General features: G+C 39.8%; 1 protein-coding gene across 1 annotated transcript in view; it reads right to left on the bottom strand.

The window, feature by feature from the left end:
* Window positions 1-396: 396 nt before the first annotated feature.
* Window positions 397-17,634, bottom strand: part of LOC126365904 (solute carrier family 15 member 1-like) — a 376,844-nt gene continuing 359,606 nt past the window's right edge. Inside the window, 7 exon segments of the mRNA XM_050008624.1 lie at window positions 397-718; window positions 1,985-2,092; window positions 12,259-12,327; window positions 12,329-12,381; window positions 16,164-16,166; window positions 16,517-16,620; window positions 16,736-16,870. Of these exon segments, the coding sequence (XP_049864581.1) occupies window positions 539-718; window positions 1,985-2,092; window positions 12,259-12,327; window positions 12,329-12,381; window positions 16,164-16,166; window positions 16,517-16,620; window positions 16,736-16,870 (652 nt within the window). The 3' untranslated portion in view covers window positions 397-538.

Here is a 17,634-nt window from a genome sequence, read left to right as displayed (position 1 = left end):
ACAACATTACTTTACCTGAAAATATTGCTTTGTAGAGAACATGTGTGAAGTACAACTTATAATCAACTTTGCCAATTGCAGCCATTTCTATAGGAAGTGTAATGATTAGTTGGTCTTGTACCACATCATAGAGAAATAAAAACATTTTTTGGGATAAATTGATCATTTGCTTAAAAAGGAAAAGGAAGGTAAGTTACAGTTCAATGTAATTAGAGACTGAAGTTGTCAAGAGATGATCAGTTTGTTTAAAACACACATTTTCATTTAGTTGCAGTGTAGCCTTACTCCAGAATATTTTTCTTTTTCTTAAAATTGCTATCATTTGTCAACTATGTGGTGCAAATGGAGCAAAGCTAACAATAAGAAATATGACATTTTAATCAAAATTATTTCCGGTATAGTTCACAGCCATGTATTTCATTTGTTCAATATTTACAAAATAAATATTTCTGAGGTCTAAAATACAGTTTTAAAAATACTGATCTTACATGTCATTATGTACAAATTCTTCCACTTTATCACAGATAAAATAATTATATTAGTCATCATTTTTAAAAACTTGATTATCAATGCCCTGCTTCTCTCCCTCTTGAGTTGATATCATCTGCATGTCGTCATTTTGACTGAGAGTTTCAACATACTTGTACCTCATTGCCATCAATGCAAATATTGCCATATCTGCTATCATCAGTCCAGCAAATAAAAAGAACTCGTGAGCCTAAAAGAGAGAAAAACAAACTCATCATACATATGAACAAAACAGATATATTGGCCAAAATATTAGTCACACCTTAAAAGAGCACACTGGTTGGTTTACACTGTTGTACATAATGTAGAAATGGTACTGGCTGATTCTGTGATCATTCACCATAGAAGTACGTTGAGACAGTGAAGCAGTGTATATGTACAAATTAATTGTATAGAATCAGTGCAACAAGATAAATTGAAGTGGTCATGTGACAGAATTGTGTTTGGATGTGACCATGACCACTGTGAATGAAGTTGCTCAATTTGTAGGTACATCAACACAGACCATCTAATGTGTCTACATAGATCGATGTACCACTTGCAGCCATGCAACATGATGTTAGGACAATGATTATATAAAGGTCCTAAATGACAGGGACCAAAGATGAGTGTGATGCCTTGTCAATGACAGCCAGTTTTGAGGGTGTTTTTTGTACCATTTGTTCCATTAATTCAGGTTATTGTGAATATAAACAAGAATGTTTATTTCAACATTCTACAATGGAAACTCCAGGATGGAATGTTGTTGTTGTTGTTGTTGTTGTTGCTGCTGCTGCTGGTCATGCTTTTGTTGTTGTTGTTCAAATGGCTCTGAGCACTATGGGACTTATCATCTGAGGTCATCAGTCCCCTAGAACTTAGAACTACTTAAACCTAACTAAACTACGAACATTACACACGTCCATGCCCGAGGCAGGATTTGAACCTGCGACCGTAGCAGTCGCGCGGTTCCAGACTGAAGTGACTAGAACTGCTCGGCCACACTGGTCGGTTGTTGTTGTTGTTGTTGTTGTTGTTGTTGTTGTTGTTGTTGTTGGTGGTGGTGGTGGTGGTGAAAATCACTGTGAAAATTGATTTTACATGATTTTGTACAGTACCATTTCAACACAAAACGAAAATTCCCTGTTACAGACTTTTCTAGCCAGCTTGGTAAGACACACACTGTTTTCTGCAATAAGTACAACATTCTCATTTACAATGTTCGAAGCCTGCAGAACTATGGGTGGCTTTATGTGTCTGAAAAAGATGTTAAGTGTTAGCTAAAGTATGCCAGCTTTTCAGTAATAACTAATGACATGCACTAATTAAATCAAGCAACATGTTAGATTTGGCTCACAGTTATCAGCCTACTTATCCCCAGTGGTAAAGATCTGTCGAATTTACTGTCATAATAAGGAAAAGAGAGAAGTTATTTCAAGTAGAGGAAGTTGGTACAGTAAGCATAATGTTTAATTACCTGACTGCTGAAGAATTTTGCCTCCGCAACTATAATTACAATCAGGTTTCCGAATGCAACTGTTAGCAGCCAGCCAGAGGCAAGAACTGATTTCATACTTGTTGGAGCCTGTAAAAATGAGTGAATTGAGTACAAAATAACCTCTGTTTACTTATAGTAATTAATGAGAGAAAACAAATTTCAGGGCAGCCTTTCTGGAAGCTGACTAAAGGGATGTGTGTAATCTGACAAATCAAGTCCAAATTTAATAATCTGTAGTAGCCATTTTTACAAGAAATCAGCAAAGTATAGAACTCTTAAGACATAAAATATCACTGGATTACAAAGGGGCTCAAATTACAAAGGGGCTCAAATTACAAAGGGTGTTCAAAAGGTCTTTTACAGTCGTCTCTAATATTTTTTTAATTTTGCAGGAAGAGAATGAAATTTTTTGTCAACATACTTGGAACATTTAGCTATAAGTTGGTATATAAAAGTATCTTCTTTTATTTACAGATGAGTCATAATGGACCATGAAGTCAATGTCAGATTGTGACAATGGTCGGTGATGGAGTTCCTCCTCAAGAGCAGCGATGAATCTGCCACATCAATTCACAGGAAGTTGCTCCCTGTTTATGGGGAGGAAACAGTGGATCACAGCAGTATCCAGCAATGGTTGCAGAGGTTTAAAGAAGGTGATTTCTCTCTACTGTACAATCCACGATGTGGTAGATCATCAAAAGCTGTCAGTGATGTGAATAAAGAGACCATTGATCAAATCATCCAAAATGACAGATGTGAGATGACACAACACCTTACTGAAATGACTTCTTTGTCATTGGGTAGTGTGGTATCACTGGTACAGTCACTAGGTTACAGAAAAATCTGTGCAGATGGGTGCCCATATGATGCAGGAGAAAATCAGGAAGATGGGTTGGAAAATTGTTCCTCATCCTCCCTACAGTCCAGGTTTGGGTCCATCTAATTTTTATCTCTTTGGTCGTCTGAAGGCCCACCTGTGCAGTAAAACATTTGATAGTGAGAAAGACCTTATTTGCTGTGTTAAGTGGTGGTGTAAAAGTCAATCCCCAGAATTTCACCGAAGTTCATTTACATCATGGAAATAACGTTGGGCCAGATGTGTCACAGCTGATGGAAGCTACATTGAGTAGGCTTAATGTATAGCTATAAGTTCCAAGTATGTTCACAAAAAAATTCATTCTCCTCCTGCAAAAAATAAAAAAAAAATTGAGGCAACTGTGCAAAACTTTTTGAATGCCCTTTGTATATAACAATAAATACTGTGCTCTCTTAAGGAAAGTGCTTAAACCATCAAAAAATAACTCTTGTTTAATGTTTTAAATCAATATTTCAGATAGTAAAATTAGATCTTTATGAGCAATAGTTAAAAGAGAAACTTGGAAATCAGTTAAGGAATTTGAGTATTCTGTTATTAAACAAAACAGCCAAATAGTGAAGGATATCAGCCTGGAAGGCAATGTATTTAATAATCACTTTCTTGAAGTAGCTTATATCATCAATATAGACAGGTCAAGGAATAAAAATTAAAATAATAATAATAATAATAATAATAATAATAATAATAATAATAATAATACAAAAAGCAATGCCTTATATATACAGGTAAATCACAATTATTCCATGCTCTGCTAAACAAATTGAGAATGTAATTAACTCCATCAAAATAAAAATTTCTCACAGAGTTAATATCTCTAGTAAATTACAAAACCTGTTTTTCACTTATGAGCAATGTATTTAATCACACATGCAATACATCATGATCCCAAGGAATATTTCTACACAGTTTGAAATATGTTGCTGTCATACCCTTCTGCAAGAAAAGTAGTAAGAAAGATATGATAATAACCAGCTGATTTCTATTACATATTTCATGCTCAGTGATACAGGAAAATATATTCTACAGAAGAACGATAATGCACCTTCATCTATCACAATACTGTATTTAGCTGTCAATTTCAAATTAGTCTCTGTGAACAGCTTGACACTCTGGCAAGAAAAAATAGGGGTGATATGTGATTACAAGAACCCAGCAAGAGAGTTCTTTTAGCCTCTGTCACCTCAATTCTCCAACTTCCTACCCACATGTGATGCCACTGTTAAGCCAAGTAACTCAGTGGGAGGTTAGGTAACCAACCCCAGTGGGAAATTGAGTCAGTGAGAAGACAGGATTTGAAGGTTAGTGGTAGGTAATGGGAAACCACACCAAAATTTTCCCATGAGAATCCAATGGCTTTGTTCATTCCTAAATTATTTGGAGCTTCAAGTTCTCCAATCAGATCTCTGGGTGGGTGGGGGTGGGGGCAGGATTGAAAGACGTCCTTAGAGTAATACCACAGTGCACAGTGCTTGCAAATTATCTCTGTGCATTTTAAGAAAAATCACAACATAGAATGTGCATAGGCAACTTCAGATGGGAAAACTTGCTGTAGTAGACAGAGAAGTTAGTGCAAACTACTTGGTACTCTCTAGCTCAGTGAGACTTACTGGAGAGGAAGTGGCTATTTAATAACCCAAGGAAGGAACACTGTTTATTTTTCATGGAGTAACAACTAAAGTAGAAATGGTGTTGCAATAGTTGTTCCTAGCTACCTGAACAACTTTGTGCTGTGTTATGAACCCATTAATGACAGGATCATCTCCATCAAACTGAATGCTTCTCCATGCAAACTCAACATCATCCAGATCTATGCCCCTACTGCTGCAGCATAGGATCAGGGGAGAAAGGAGTTCTACAAACAACTAGTACAGGCAGTAATTTAATGCTAAAATTGGAGATACCAAAGATACACACTTACAGTCTGTGGTTGGACCTTATGATCTAGGTGAGAGAAGTGACCAAGGTAGGTAATTGCTAAATTTCCATGTGAGTAATGACTGACTGTAACACTGTGTTTCAACATCACCCAAGATGACTGTACAATTGGATACCATCTTGGGATAGATTTAGGAACCAAATTGACTTCATGCTAGTGTGAAGACATTGATAGACTTCAGTCATGGACTGTAAGATCTTTCCTTGAGCTATTGTGGAAGAGGTCATAATATGTTGTCCATGTAAATGCAGATGAAGCTGAAATCCATCAAGAAGAGCAGAGAAAGACAGCTAGAAACTTACGAAGAGGGAAGCTCTTCAGGAATCTGGTGAGCTTGTAAGACCAGAACTCCATAACATCAGTCCTGATAAAGATACACCAGAATCACAATTATGGGACCAAGTGTTGGAGATCATATCCTCATCACTTCTGACATCAGAACAACCACAAAGTGCAACACATCCTTGGATATCACAGTGCACACTACAACTAATTGAATAGTGAAGCAATCTGAAGAAAAATGGTATCCATACCATGCAGAATCAAGACAGATACAAGAAACTATGCAAGGAAAGGCAATGGGAGGACATATCATATTTCATTAATGGTAACAGTGATGAGATAGATCATTAGCAAGATCACACTCAAGTATGTGATCTCTTCAGGAAACTCAAAAGCATTACTGGTGAATTTAATCCTTGTATGTGGGTAGTAGATAATGAAAATGGCAACCCTATTGGAAACAAGGAAGAATCTGTTGGGAGATGGAAACAGTACTGTGAAAAGTTGTAATCTGGGATCAACAACAGTAAGAAAAGTCAGGCAATTGACTAGCTTACATTGGAACACACAATCTCACACAACAAAATGGAGAATGCAATACAACATCTGAAGAACTATAAATCCCCTGTTCTAGACAGTATATCTGATGAGATTATCAAAGAAATGGGGCAGGAAGGTGTTCACTTGCTGCATTCGATGTGTACAAGAATATGGGAAACTGGGGGAATGACCAGAAGACAGGTAGAAGTCTCTCTTCATCCTACTGCACAAGAAAGGGTCAATTAGGAACTGCTCCAACTACCTAACCATTGCTCTTATATCCCTCATAAGCAAAATTTTGCTCTACATCCTGAACTAGTATTTGAAGATGTACATTCAGCTGCACATATCATCAGAACAAGCACATTCTGTTGAAGGTAAAGAAACTGGTGAACATATTCTCAACACGTGACAAATAATTGAGAAACTGCAAGAATTCTATGTTCCTGTCCTCATCTGCTTTCTTGGACTATATGAAAGTCTTCAGCTGCATTCTCCAGGAAAAGTTGTGGAATGCACTTGTGGAGTTTGGTGTCCCACCAAACTTGACAGCACTGATCAGAAGTCTATATGGCAATCACCTCACAGCTATGAAGGGAAGTTCTGGCATGATTTCTTCAGCATATTAAAAGGTGTGAGACATGGCTGTGTTTTATCCCCACAACTATCCAACAATCTCTATTCAGAACATGACATTAGGAATGTGCTTGATGGCTGGACTAAAGGCATCTCAATTGGTAGTAGAGCTATTAACCACCTCAGATTTGCTGATGACACCATGCTTTTAGACAGTAATGAAAATGAACCTGCTGAACTATTAAGAAAAGTAAAGGACATTAGTGTATCATATGTATTAGACCTCAACCTCAGCATGTCCAATCTCATGGTAACTGATTGTCGAGTACAGGTTCAACTCAAAGGTCAATTAAAGGAACAGAAAGCTGTGCATTCTTTCATCTATTTGGGGTCAACCATTTGTTACGCAGGAAACTGTGAAGATAAGATGAGATAAGAAGACAGATCATGCTAGAGTGAGTGGCTATGAAGAAGCTCACCAAGATCTGGCAGAGCAGAGCAATAATGAACACAGCAAAGGTCTGGCTTGTTCAAACACTCATGATTCCCAACTTATTTTATGGTTGCAAGACATGGACCCTTAAAACCAGGTACAAACAGTGCATGACACATTTCAGTTTTGGTGCTGGCACAAGATGCTGTGCATAAAATGGAATGAAAGAAGAACAAATGTGTCAATTATTGAGCATCTCAGTATCAACATGCACCTTTGTCATCTCAGCCAAAAAATTCTCCAGTTCTTTGGCTGTATTGTGAGGAGAGATGGAGAAAACCTGGAGAAAATAATCATGGAAAGGATGGAAAGGAAGACTGAGGGCAAGACACCAAGAGGAAGTCAGGGAACAGGTGGATTAATCAAATTGAGAAGAGCTTGGGTGTCTCTCTTCTACAGGTTCTAAGAGAAGCTGGTAACTGTTTGGGATGGAGGCACTTTGTTCATGGGGTCATGACACTCAGCAATGAGCATGACAACTTGTGATGATGATTTCACATTAGATTTAAAAAAGGCTCTCTACAGAAAATGGCACATTTTAAATTCACAAAATGGTACAGTATTGTCAGCTAGCATCTTCTATGACTTGTCAAAGTCTTTTGTACATGCTATTTACATTTTTCTCCTAGAAAAACTCTAGCATTATGGTATCAAAGATTTTCAGGTAACTTTTCTTTCATCCTTTGTAACTAAAAGGATGATGAATGTTCCAGTGTACACAATGAAACATCATCTTCAGAATGGGGACTAATAAATACAGATGTGCCACAGGGACTTGTTCTTCCATCGTATATTTAAGAAACAGAAATATTTCCTAACTGATGGTGAATCTTCCAGGTAATGTGGTCGTGGTTGAAGAACCTTTATCTGTTCGTAGATTGGATTATTTAGGAATAGAGAGATGACTCACTGAAAGACAGAAGCACTGTACCATCAACAATACACGAACAAAAGGTACAGAGCTTTCAGAATGAAATTCCTTACACACACACACACACACACACACACACACACACAGAGAGAGAGAGAGAAAAACTGGTGTTGTTGGGAGGATCCAGATGGTATGGTTTGTGAATCTCACATGTGCTCTGCTGCATGTTGTGCCTGTGGGTTGTCCACCTTGTTTTAGGCAACAGTTTGCTGGTGGCTATTCATTCTGGTTGACATCTGGTTGTTTGTCATACCAATGTAAAACACTGTGCATTGGTTGCAGCAGAGCTGGTATATAACATGGTTGCTTTCACAGGTGGTCTGGCCTCTGATAGGGTAGGATAAGCCTGTGATAGGACTGGAGTAGGTGGTGCTGGGTGGGTAGACAGTGCAGGTCTGGCATCTGGGTCTTCCACAAGGGATTTGATCCTTGTGGCAGAGGACTGGGTGTGAAAGTGGCTCACAGATGGACTAGGATGTTGTGGAGGATGGGCAGGCAGCAGGACACCACTTTGGGAGAGGATGGAAGTATCTTGGATAGGGTGTACTTCATTTCAGGGCATGATCATAGATAATCAAAGCACTGATGAAGGACATTGTTCAGTCATACCAATCCTGCATGGTATTAGGTGCCAAAGGGCATTTCTGTATGGTTTTTTCTTGGGGTGGATATGAGGATCAGGTGTATGTGGGGATATGGCACTGCAGATCTGTTTGTGTATTATTTGGCCTGGGGGACAGGGGTTACTGCCTGTCTGAGAAGGCCTTTGTGAGGCCTTCAGCATACTGGGCAAAGGAGTTGTCGTAACTGCAGATGCATCTGCCGTGGGTAGCCAGGCTGAACGGGAGGGATTTTTTGGTGTGCAAGGGGTGGCAGCTGTCAAGATGCAGGTATTGTTGGAGATTGGTGGTTTGTGGTTTTGATGTGGACTGAGGTGAGGTTCGAGCCATCTGAGAGGAGGAGATCGACATCTAGGAAGATGGCACAATGGGTGGAGGAGGAACAGGTGAAGTGATTGGGAGAGTAGGTGTGGAGATTGTGGAGGAATGAGGACAAGGTGTCCTGGTCTTGGGTCCATATTATAAAGATGTCATCAATAAACCTGAACCAGACATAGGGTTTTGGGTTTTGAAGAGCTGGGAATGTTTGCTCTAGTTGGCCCATGAAGATGTTCACATAGGAGGGTGCCATGCAGGCAGTTATCGGGTAGGATGTAGTTGGTTAAGTGTACAAGGAATGAAGTGGTGGACCTGGAATTTGCAAATCATTGGGAGAGGTAGTGTTCAATTGTGGCCAGGCCATGGGCATGGGCATGAGAGGTGTTGGTGTATAAGGAGGTTGCCTCTACAGTGACTAGTATAGACCCAGGAGATAAGGGTGTGGCGATGATGGACTGCTGGTGCAGGAAGTGGTTGGTATCTTTAATTTGGGAGGCTGGGTTTTGGACCATTGGTTCCAGATGCTGGTCAACAAGGGCCAACATTCTTTCAATGAGGGCATTGCAACCAGCCACAATGGGGTGCCCAGGATTGTTACCTTTGAAGGGATGATACTCAAAAAAATTTGTAGCACAGTAATGGACAACTGCATGGCACCCTCTTATGCCAACCTCCTCATGGACCACCTAGAGGAAACGTTCCTAGCGTCCCAAAACCCAAACTCATAGTCTTGTTCAGGTTTACTGATGACATCTTTGTAATCTGGACCTAAGGCCAGGACACCTTATCCTCATTCCTCCACAATCTCAGCACCTTCTCTCCCATCCACTTCACCTGCTCCTCCCTCACCCATTGTACCACCTTCCTAGAAGTCAATCTCCTCCTCTCAGATGGCTCCAACCCCACCTCAGTCCAACTCAAACCCACCAATCACCACCAGTACCTACACTTTGACAGCTGCCACCCCTTCTCTCCCAGATAGCCTGGCCACCCATGGCGGATGCATCTGCAGTGATGAGAACTCCCTTGCCCAGTATGCTGAGGGCCTCACAAAGGCCTTCTCAGACAGGCAAACAACAATTCCCCCCCCTCCCCCCCCCCCCCCCCCCCCCAGCCTGATACACAAACAGATCTGCAGTGCCATATCACCACACACGCCTGATCCTCACATCCATCCCAAGAACCAACCATACATAAGCACTCCTTGTCACCCAGTGCTGCCCAGATTGGAACGACAACCACGTCCTTCATCAGGGATTTGATTACCTATCATCATGCCCAGAAATGAGGGACATCCTACCCAGAATACTTCCATCCCCTCCCAAAGTGGTGTTCCACCACCTACCCATCATCCACAACGTCTTATTCAATTCCTGTGCCACTCTCACCCCCAATCCCCTGCCACTGTGATCATACCCTTGTGGAAGACCCAGATGCAAGACCTGCCCTATCCACCCAACTAGCACCTTCTACTCCAGTCCCATCACCTGCTTGTCCTACACCATCACAGGCTGGGGCCACGTGTGAAAGCAGCTATGTTACACACCAGCTCTTCTCAACCACTTCACAGTGTCTTACGTTGGTATGACAACCAACCAGCTGTCAATCAGAATGAATGGTCACTGTCAAACTGTTGCCAAAACCAAGGTTGACCACCCAGTGGCACAACATGCAGCATAGCACAACATGAGATTTTGATGGCTGGTTCACAACCCATACCATCTGGATTCTCCCCCCCCCCCCACCACCACCACCACCACCACCACCACCACCACCACCACCACCACCTTTTCTGAGCTGCACAGGTGAGAGCTATCCTTGCAGCACATTCTTTGCTCCCATAACCTCTCTGATGTAAACCTAAGGTAACTCACTGTCCCTCCAGCCCCATTAGAGAGAGAGAGAGAGAGAGAGAGAGAGAGAGGAGAGAGAGAGAGAGAGAGAGAGAGAGAAGCATCTCTTTTCCCCATTATCCCCCACCCAATGTGTGTCAGCTAATTCTATGTTGCCATCTCACACCCTAATCTTTGAAGTCGCATGCTCAGTGATCTCCCACCTGCGCCCCCCCCCCCCCCCCACTCTACCTGCACCCACAGGTAGCCCATGAATGGCTCTCCACTCTCCCACAAGCCGCTAGACACTCTCTGCCTCCCACTTCTATCCATCCCTCATCCTACACCACCCTGCACTCTCACATCTCCTCAGTACACTCACCGTGGGCCAGGAAAGAGCTAACAGTTGAAAGAGCACAATGTAGAGAGAGACAGCTCGAGAAAGGAATTTCATTCCAAAAGCTAGCAAAGCAAAGCTCTGTACCTTTTGTTCATGTATCTGTCGATGTTAATCAGTATGTGAAACAATATTCTAAATTGTTAGATGTTTATATTGCTAAGAACCAGAATTGGAAGTTGTATGCTACAGATCCATCTTAAATGTCTTGGTTCTGCAACCTTTGCATTACAATATTGGTGATGAAAATGTCAAAAAGTTGACTTATTTTTACTATTGTCATTCACTAATGTCTTACAGTGTGGCATTTTGGAGTAATTCATAATCGAAGAAAAAAGGCGTATGTTGTACAAATATATGTAGAAGCATAATATGTGGTGTTTACACTCTAGAAACACTTTTAGTGGCTCTTTGAAGCATACTGACAACCATCTCACTACAGATTTACTCCTTTATGAATTTTGTCATTGGCAGTCAATTACAGCTTGGGAAAAAAACCACAGTAAAATGAGGAGGAGAATTATTTAAACTATCCACCACTCAAGCATGACAACTTCCATTCCACAGAAGAATTTCTGAAGGTGGAAAAGATTTTTATTATTTGTTTTAACAGGGGAGGGGGGGGAGGGGTGTGGGAGAGGGAGAGGGGAGGGGGAGGGGGAGGGGGAGGGGGATGTGGAGGGGGAGGGGGATGTGGAGGGGGAGGGGGATGTGGAGGGGGAGGGGGGGGGAGGGGGAGGGGGAGGGGGAGTGGGAGGGGGAGGGGGAGTGGGAGAGGGAGAGGGAGAGGGAGGAGTAGTTAAAAGTTAAGTATAATTAACTGTAGGCATGTAAGAAAAACGTGAATAAATTATGTAAATGATCAGCGTATTGTCATACTTTCCACTGAGAAAGTGTGCTATAGTTGAAAAAATTACTTTTACCTCATTATAGCTAGATGTCACAATTATGATGTACAGAAAAGGCAAGTAACTAACTCACGTCTGTTTCTCATAAGCTGCTGATTGGAGTGTTATTTTTACAGGAAGGGTTGTGTTTCCAGATAGGACAAACAAATGAACAATGGCCATTCTGTAAATTAGAGAAGCACCTACAGTACAGAAACTAACTTCTCATGGAAAGAACTATGTGACAGATTTGTGCATATCATAAATAATATATTACAGACAATATCTAAATGTGTTTTCCCTGTGACCCTCTTCACCTTTTACATGATAAGATTGCTCAGGTAATTATGTAAGTAGCAAGAGAAAGGCATACCTTTTCATATGCAGCCTATTTTACTAGTTAAGCACATTCAGTAGTACCACATGGATATACTACAATTTTACAAGAGTGAGCCAAACGAAAAGTTCCAGGGAAAATAATGGTTAGAATTTTGTGAGTTACAAGGTCACAGAAAAGTATCTGGTACGTACACGTAACTTGTATAGTGAAAAAGAAGTGCATACCTGAGAATAAGAGAATTCCAAGCCTGTTATGGAGAACATCACTTCTCCCATTGTTATTACAACGTATTGTTGGTATCAACCACAGCATATGTACACTGTTTGGTTCAGTTATTTGTGTGAATGCTTGTCAGCTGTAAAACAACACAAAATATAAATTTTAGGCCTTTTCATTTTAATGTCACCTAAAATGAATAACAGGATGAGAAAGGAACATTAATAACACAAAATATTGCCAGAAATGGTGTGTTAGGCCAGGTAAATTCCTGAAACTTCATCACCTTTGTTTCTGGAATGATTCTGAAGGAGAGGGTGATGTGGGAAGCAGGAATAAAATGCACTGCATAATCACAAATAGCAGTTAAAACAATAACAACGCTAAAAAGTTCAAAGTTATTGATCCCAAATTCCTGGTTTTAAACACCATTTATGTTAGGTTGTACCATTGATTTCATAACTATTTTACATGTTATTACTTTTAAGCCAAAAGTTGCTATATCTTAGATGAAAAGTGCAGAAACTTCAGCCAAATTTGAATGAAAATTGTGATTTAGAAAACACTGTCACAGTCACTTGCAGTTTTTGGGATACAGCTGCATCAAAAAATATGAGTAGTCGTCATATGAATGAGGTTCTTTACAGAAACTTCACATAGATACCTTGTAACACCCAGTTTCCAAAGCCTCAACAGATTACTTGCTAAGGTGAGGACTTTCGCAGGTCAAGCACTGAAATGATTCTCTCTCCCTGATACACATCCCTTTAACACCTACAGTCATCTCCCATCACCCTTCTGTCCTCTGTAACATCACTGACAAACCATGTGACATTCCCAGACCACTGTACTACTGATGTGAGTCTGACGCATGCACCCATCAATGCCTGATCCTATGACATGCCTGATCCTATGATATGAAATGCAGAACAATAAGTGAACCACACACATTTATCAGTTGATATGTGTTCACAGCACTGATTTTTATATCAGAAATCCACCACTAAACTGGAGGAGTCCATATATAGACCCAAAAGAACTGTCTTCCTTGGGGATACCCAGTAACCAGTGGTTGAACATGCTATGCACCATGACTCGAGGGACTGAGTGCTTCCTCCACCCAACAGGCCATTAGGTTTCCCTCCCTCAGCAATGGCTTCACTCCATGAAGTCCACTGTTTTTTTTTTCCAATCTGTTTTCCTTCTTTCCTCTTAATTCTTAATTGTACTATTTATTCCAGTTTTCATGTCTCTTCTTCTCAATCCATCTTTATATGGTACTCTGTCCTTTTATCAGCCATGAATGAAAGGAGGCACATCGCCTGCAATGAACTTCGGCATCCTAACATCTCTCTCTCTCTCTCTCTCTCTCTCTCCTCTCTCTCTCTCTCTCTCTCTCTCTCTCTCTCCCACTCATCAGGTGGATCCATCACTTTCTCTATGACAAAAGAATTAAAGAATATCGAAACTTGAAACTTAACAATTGCTTTCACATTTGTTATGTTTAGTGGTAGTATTGGCATTTCATGTCCTGAAGGTCAATAATGGCAATTCAGACTGTACAGTTTGTAATTTTAATGTTTTTCCTAGTACATTCTGCTTTTAAAAGAAAAAATTCAGTCAAAGGTAGTTGGTTGGTTGACAGATTAGTTAACTGGTTGACTGGTTAGTAAGTTCAAGGTTTAATTTTTATTTTCCATGGATCATGTTCACCACACAAAACCTGGCCACCAGCTGACTGCCACTGAGACTAAGTCTGTTTGTTGACTTAAGGCGCCAATAAAATTAGCCCCTCCCTTTTCAGAATTCAAATGAATGGTCTGGCAGCACTGTAGAATATGGAAGCATCTGAAGCACATGTTACAGTGCTGCAGACATAATACCACATAAACACAAATTCATGAATTCAAGTCCGCTCCTCCCTTTATTTTTCAAACTAAATTTAGACTGTCTGCTAAAGATATCACTCTGATGGGACCTCAAAGATAATTTGCATCACTTTATAAACCACCAGTAATAGCAAAACCTTCCATGAAGTAGCTTTTGTGTGTGTGAAGATCAGAACACTTTGTGCTTGAGCTTTTTTGCCCTAAAGCAGCCACCAGCTGCCCACCACTGGACACATTGACAGCAGCCACCTCATGACCATGTGATCACAATGCAGTGCATTTTCAGGTCATTTATGCTATTGGAACTGTTAACATAAATTTGTTTCTTATTTTTGTTCAGTTATCATCCCAAAATAACTTTGATAAACTGAGTGGACACAGCAGTTACACAAGAGTCAAATTGTTATAAGTTTATTTATTAGACATCATTTTGCTACTTGAAGTTCTAGTTTTGTTATGTATTGGATTTTGCATACCATACTTAACCCTTATGAAAGTTGTTTATACGTTATAAAATACTCGTTAGTAGAAAAATGTCTAACATTTATGACATGTTGCTTGCTTTGGGATTAACGAAGGTGTTCAAGCAATGGAACCATATCAAAACATTTATGTTGTATGAAGAGTGAGTGCTGTATTTCAAATCATGTCAGAAAAGGGATTCTCTTGTTTCAAGAAAGATGGTTCTGGTATGAATGATTTCCCACTTTCAGAAGTCTTGATAACTGACATACGTTATGAACTGTGACATTTGCATTCAAAAGGCTACATTCAGAGGTGGGCAAGATAGGTGCGGTAGTTGCAAGAGAGGAAATGCTGGAGGTAGTTATTGACAAAGATGTTGAGGAATTCATGTTGGAGCAGACATGTTTTCCACAGATAAATATGCTGTAGACAGGAGAGCATTTAATGTGGGATTGACGGAAGGTGTCAAAATGGAGGTACTGTTGATTGTTGATGGTTTCATGTGAATTGAGCTTCCATGAGATGGAGGCTGCTTTGGATTTGGAAAAAGACCAGCTGTTTTGAAGTTAAGCTGTTGCAAAAAGTGGAACAATCTTTCTTCACCATGAGTACTGACCACTAAGATGTCATCAATAAATTAGTACTAAGTATTAGTACTAAGTAGGGGGGAGGGGCAGTTTTTAGCTTTCTCCATGTGGTTCATGTACAAGTTGACACAGGACAGTGTCATCCTAATTTATTAGTAGGATGGCCCTCAAATATGTAGTAATTACGGGTAAGGATGATGATGTTGACTAGGGTGACAAACTAGGTTCAAGGGAGACTTCAAGTGGGTGTTTGGAAAAGGAGTATTTTAGGGCTGCAAGGCCATGCATTGTGGGGCGACGGTGCAGTGAGGCGACATTAATAATGACAATGAGGTAGGCGCATGGGGGGGGGGGGGGGGGCAGTTATATTTGAGAGGTTTTACTTTTTTTGTCTTTTATATTCAAGTCTCTCTCTCTCTCTCTCTCTCTCTCTCTCTCTCTCTCTCTCTCTCTCTCTCTCTCTCTCTCTCTCTCTCTCATTTTATCTCATCGTCTCCCCTCCCCCCCAAAAAAAGACCACCTTTTTGCTTTCCACTTAATTCTTAATTGCCCTGTTCATTCCAGATTTCATTTATCTCCTTGTCAGCTCATCTTTACTTGACACACTGTCCTTTTACCATCTCTGAACCAAACCTGGCCCACTGCATACTCGTTTATTATCGTTGATGTCCTGCACTCTCTCTGATGCTTCTCCTTTCATTTTTGTCACTCCTCCTCCCATCATATATGACCTCCATATCCTGGTGTCTCAGTTACCTGCCCTTTCTCCCCAGCCTTATGAAACTAATCCCTGTTTCCTCCTAGAAAAAGGAACTAACAGTTCTGAAATCTAGCAACAGATTTTTTAAAGAGGTCCTCTTATTGTATCTATTAGTATTACTGGAATTTGGTTTTCTGAAGGTATATACTGGCTAGCATGTCTGTCTCTTTGTTATTTGACTATTTTATTTAACTCACAAAACTGGTAACCACAAACTAGGTAGTAAAAATTCTTCGACATAAAGCATAGTACAAATAGGACATTTTCTCTGTCAAGAATGTAATGAACAGCAGAGTGGCTGCAAAATAATAATAATAATAATAATAATAATAATAATAATAGTAATAACAATGTAAAATACAATTCTCTTATACAACTTACAATGTTTCACACAGAAACATGGAGCATAAAGCATATTGTATACTATGAACATTGTATTTCATCAGATTCACCAAACGAGGAATGATTACTCATTGAATGTGTGTCACTAACAAAGATAAGGAGAAATAAATGATGGGGAAAAATTTTCAATTGATTATATATGTAGCTGCCCTTACATATCCACCATCTGTTGCTGAGTCACTCTCCACCAAGACAAGTGTATATACACCACCCAACTGCAGGGTAACCGATGTTAACTTCGTATTATTTTGTGTGAATACATCAAATCTGAAAAAAATTAAGAAAGCAGAAACATTTAAATGGCGTTAGTTGCTTAACTTTAGTAAGTTTATGTGAAAGTAAAAGGATGAGGAGAGAAATGTTTCAGTTCATAAGTACGTACGTGCCATCTTCAATTGATAAAGGGTCTGTTGCTGAACTGCCAGTTTGTATAGGGATTCGCAATGCAATTTCATCTGTTCCTTCTTTTTTAAAGTATATTTCAGATGGTAAATTCTCTCCAAAGTCATATATCAGCCTGGAAAAAAAGCCTTAGATTATGAGATTATGGGTGTTCACCTGCTGTTCCTGTAGTATCACAATGACATTGCTAGAAATAAGAACTATAAATTTAAGAGAGACTTGCAGAAGATTTTTCATGTGGTTAAAGCCAGTCAAGAGTTCAAGAAGACTTTACTGAACAAATTAACGACTTTTATCTCTCCTGTTCTCCTTCATGATGGTACCCCTGGAATATGATGACCGAATACATAAGATTATGAATTATGAATAAAACTACAGAAGAACATTTATGTCCTACAATAAAACAAGAAAAAATCACACTGTGTCACACATTATTGTCAAGTCCACAATTTTGAAAATGAGAGATAACAGAATGCATTTATTGGGCACTAAATTTAATGAATAATCACCATGGCAGCTGTATAAATCACAGTGAGCAAAGTAGCCAACCAAATATTATTGCTCAAGGTTAGCTTAGGCAAACACTGCATGTCCCAATGCACTTGTTAGTTTAGCAAAGCACTTGTTAGTTTAGCAAAGTGATTATGCTAGCAAATCACTGAAAATGATACTTATTCCGCTTATGAGGGTATGTGCATTGAAATACTATGCTGATGTGGCAAGACCCAACTTGGGCTAATTTGCCAGTCTATAACTGAAACAATATTTTGTGAATGAATGATACATATTTTTATAAAAGGGAAGATTAGTAAGTAGCCTCTATAGACCCAGTTTCCTCTTTCATTAATAAATGATCTAAGATAAAGTACAGTCCCACTT

The sequence above is a fragment of the Schistocerca gregaria genome, chromosome 4 (assembly GCF_023897955.1).
Source record: "Schistocerca gregaria isolate iqSchGreg1 chromosome 4, iqSchGreg1.2, whole genome shotgun sequence".
Lineage (NCBI taxonomy): Eukaryota > Metazoa > Arthropoda > Insecta > Orthoptera > Acrididae > Schistocerca > Schistocerca gregaria.
This window is presented reverse-complemented; position numbering and strand designations above follow the sequence as displayed.